The sequence below is a fragment of the Oryzias melastigma genome, unplaced genomic scaffold (genome assembly GCF_002922805.2).
Source record: "Oryzias melastigma strain HK-1 unplaced genomic scaffold, ASM292280v2 sc02693, whole genome shotgun sequence".
NCBI lineage: Eukaryota > Metazoa > Chordata > Actinopteri > Beloniformes > Adrianichthyidae > Oryzias > Oryzias melastigma.
The window spans coordinates 1-3112 of record NW_023419266.1 but is presented as its reverse complement, the minus strand read 5'-3'; the positions used below and the strand labels follow the sequence as shown (position 1 = coordinate 3112).

At 35.9% G+C, this 3112-nt stretch overlaps 1 protein-coding gene across 1 annotated transcript; it reads right to left on the bottom strand.

Moving 5' to 3' along the window:
* Positions 1–1451: 1451 nt before the first annotated feature.
* On the bottom strand, positions 1452–2137 carry LOC112142034 (prolow-density lipoprotein receptor-related protein 1). The gene is made up of 2 exons (XM_024265273.2): positions 1728–2137; positions 1452–1652 (listed from the first exon to the last, which is right to left on the bottom strand). Exons 1-2 carry the CDS (start codon positions 1903–1905, stop codon positions 1468–1470), a joined length of 363 nt encoding a protein of 120 aa, XP_024121041.2. The 5' UTR covers positions 1906–2137; the 3' UTR covers positions 1452–1467.
* Positions 2138–3112: the final 975 nt, after the last annotated feature.

The following is a 3112-nucleotide window of genomic DNA, read 5'->3' as shown; positions in this document are numbered from 1 at the left end:
AAAAAAAAAAAATTAACTTTAAAAATTGTTGAAAATTCTAATAAAAATATGATGATTTTGAAAATGAGGAGTATTATGAAACTGTATTAGATGACCGTGTATGAATAAAAGTCGTACCGGAAGGCGTCTGTAAAAGTCTAAAATGTAGGACTTTGTTGGTTAGTTTAAAAAAAATATGTAATGCTTTTGTTTACAGGCTGTTAGTAAGATATTTATTAGCACAATAAGCCAAATAAGATTTAACATACTTAGTAAGATTCATTACCATTTAAAGTAAGACCATTGCCTACAAAGTCCATATTAATAAACTGTTTACAAGCTTAACAAATGCGTGAACTATCTTTGTCAACATTATATTGAGTTTTTTGCAGCAGCACTTTATCTAAAGTGTTTCTAAAAAGCGAATCATAAAACATATCTGTCAGAAACACTGTTTCGATTAAAGCACTGTGAGTGTTTTCTACAGTCATTTTTCGTAGGTTTTTGCTGTGTCTTCATTTACTTTGTTCTTGCCATCGATCTACTGAGACTGTAGTCAGCAAAACTTTAAGATGGAAGAAGTAAGAAAAACTTTTAAAGATTTATTGTTAAATGATAAAAACAACAGAGATATTTATTTTTTGTTTACTTCTGAAGTTGACTAGGAAGTTTGGAAGACGTTAGAGTGTAACATTGTTTAAATCTTTTCTTTCTTTCAATTTTTTTTAGTTCATATCTGTTGTGGTTTATTGATTTTGATCACTTGTTTTAAACAAAAAGAACACATGATGGTGTTAAATACATGATATTTTAATTTTCCGTACGTCCTATTTAGACTAGAATAATCCTTTGGTCTGGACCGAGTCCTGAACCCTGCGTTTGGTCTGTATTCAGACTGCCGGTTAGACTGAGGACTTGTTCTCAATTATCGGGGTAAATAAACTCTGGTTGACTTTAAGCAAACCGAATATGTTCAGTCTGAATACACCCTAAATTTTATCATCTTATTTGTTTATATGTATTTTAACTCTTTGAAACTTATAGGACCAAAACTCAGTTTTTGTCTACTTTTGCATCTATCTCTGTATTTTGAATTTGAAAGACTACTTGTTTTCCTATTCGGTATCATATTAAGCAGCACAACATCCCCTATCGGACACTACCTTTATTTTGTCATTTTTTCATGTTGTATTCTCAAAATAGTCATAAAATCATGCAAAAATAGAAAATTACATCTGGAAAATGGGATTCATTTTGCTGTGGAAACCCTAAAAATGTTTAACAAATTGCTTTTATAATATAGAATGAAACTTTTAGCTTGATCTGTAAATTGTTGGTCATGATCAGTGAATCGCAACGATCCACAGTCCAAACAGAAACACATGACCAAGTGAAATGACTCTACAGTTACAGTTTGCTGCTTTCATTCAAAGACATGAAACTCCATCCTCTACACCTCCTCCTTTCACCTCCTCCTTTCATCCGCCCTTACCCATGAAGTGGATCCACCACAATGGCGCGAGGGTGAGTCATTTTGCCTTCGATGAGAGTTTTCCGAGTCTGTGACGCTTTTTCCAGCCGAGCCACACTGATGGTTTTCTTGGGTCCATCATCCGTCCAGTACAAGTTGTCAGCCATCCAGTCCACAGCAATCCCCTCCACAGTGTGGATCCCTGAGACAAAAACAGTCATACTCAGGACTGATCTGAGAGAACACAGCCGGGAAATACGCTCTGAGTTCTCCATACCTTCCTTCATGATGATGTCCCGCTCGGTTCCATCTATTCTCTGTCGGCCAATGATGTAGCTGGTGGCGTCGGCGAAGTAAATGAACTCGCTTTCAGCGTGGAAGTCCAGAGCTCTGGGGTTCATCAAGTTCTCGATTGGGATCATGTACTCATCCGGGACTTTGGCATTCATATCCATGCCTCTTATTACGCCAGGACGGCCTTTGCCGTAAACCAGGAAGAGCTCATGCTCAGGCTCTGCAGAACAAGAGACAACAAGGTTTAAAACTCCTCCACAAAGGCTTGTAATTCTGTAACTTTCACATTTTTAAAATCCTGGTCCAATCATCTTATGATCTATTTTTTAAGCATTTTCATTGTTTTTTTTGTTTTTTTTTAATATATAATCATGTTGTTTTTAGTCAAAGCCAAAGTCGTTATAGGACATTTTCTGCAGAGCTGCATCAGAAATTCACTTTTTAGTTGTAGGCGGAACTGTTGGTGTGGAGTAAGCCTGCACTCATTTCCCATCATCCCTTTGTTTGCACTCTCTTGTTAGCTTACAGCCCCTCACAACCCCAACTTAACATTACAAGTGAAGCAAAAGTGGCCATGAAAATCTGAGCTATCCAGCCGAATCCCAGCTCAGATGAGGAAAAAATAACTTTATTGGATTTATTTGTCTGTAAGTGGATGCAACAGAATGGAGCAGGAGCTTGTGGCTTGCCGACTGTAGTTTGCACATAACATGTTTTTGTTTACTCCTGATTCACCTCGATTTGAAAAAAAGATTTGTTTTCATTTTTTTATTTGCACATAAATAAAATACTGTAAAATGGATTACAATGACAAGGACAACTAAAATGTAAAACCACTTCCCCCAAAACATAATCAAAATATCATTGGCGTAGGTCTTTAATTTTCCTTAAATACATCAACATAAAGATGTTGTGGAATCGCTATTAAAACCTTTATTTTTTTTTAATCCATTAGTAATCCAAGCTCTTCCTGCATGTTTCTCATTTCAAAACTCCCCAGATCCCTAAATTTTCCTGTCACTTTAGACAGCATTTAAAAAATCTTGAAATTTAGAAATAAAAGAGTACGTTATTACTCTAAGATGCTATTAAATCAAAGGGCTGCAGGACTGGACAGCTAAAATGTCCTCAAATCTAGATCTAGGGCAAAAAGTTGACAAAAACGCCCAGTAGAGCCGTTTTCAAGATGAGAATTTGGCAGATTTATAGTAAAAAATAAAAAAAATAAAAATCACAACAAAGCTTTATTCAAACTGATTTTGTTAATTTTAATTAGAATTAAAACCGACACCTCTCCATTCTCAAGGCTGCAAAATGCTGTAACTGCTCTCCCTGAGTCATGAGTGAAGCATGCTCTGCGTGCGCTGA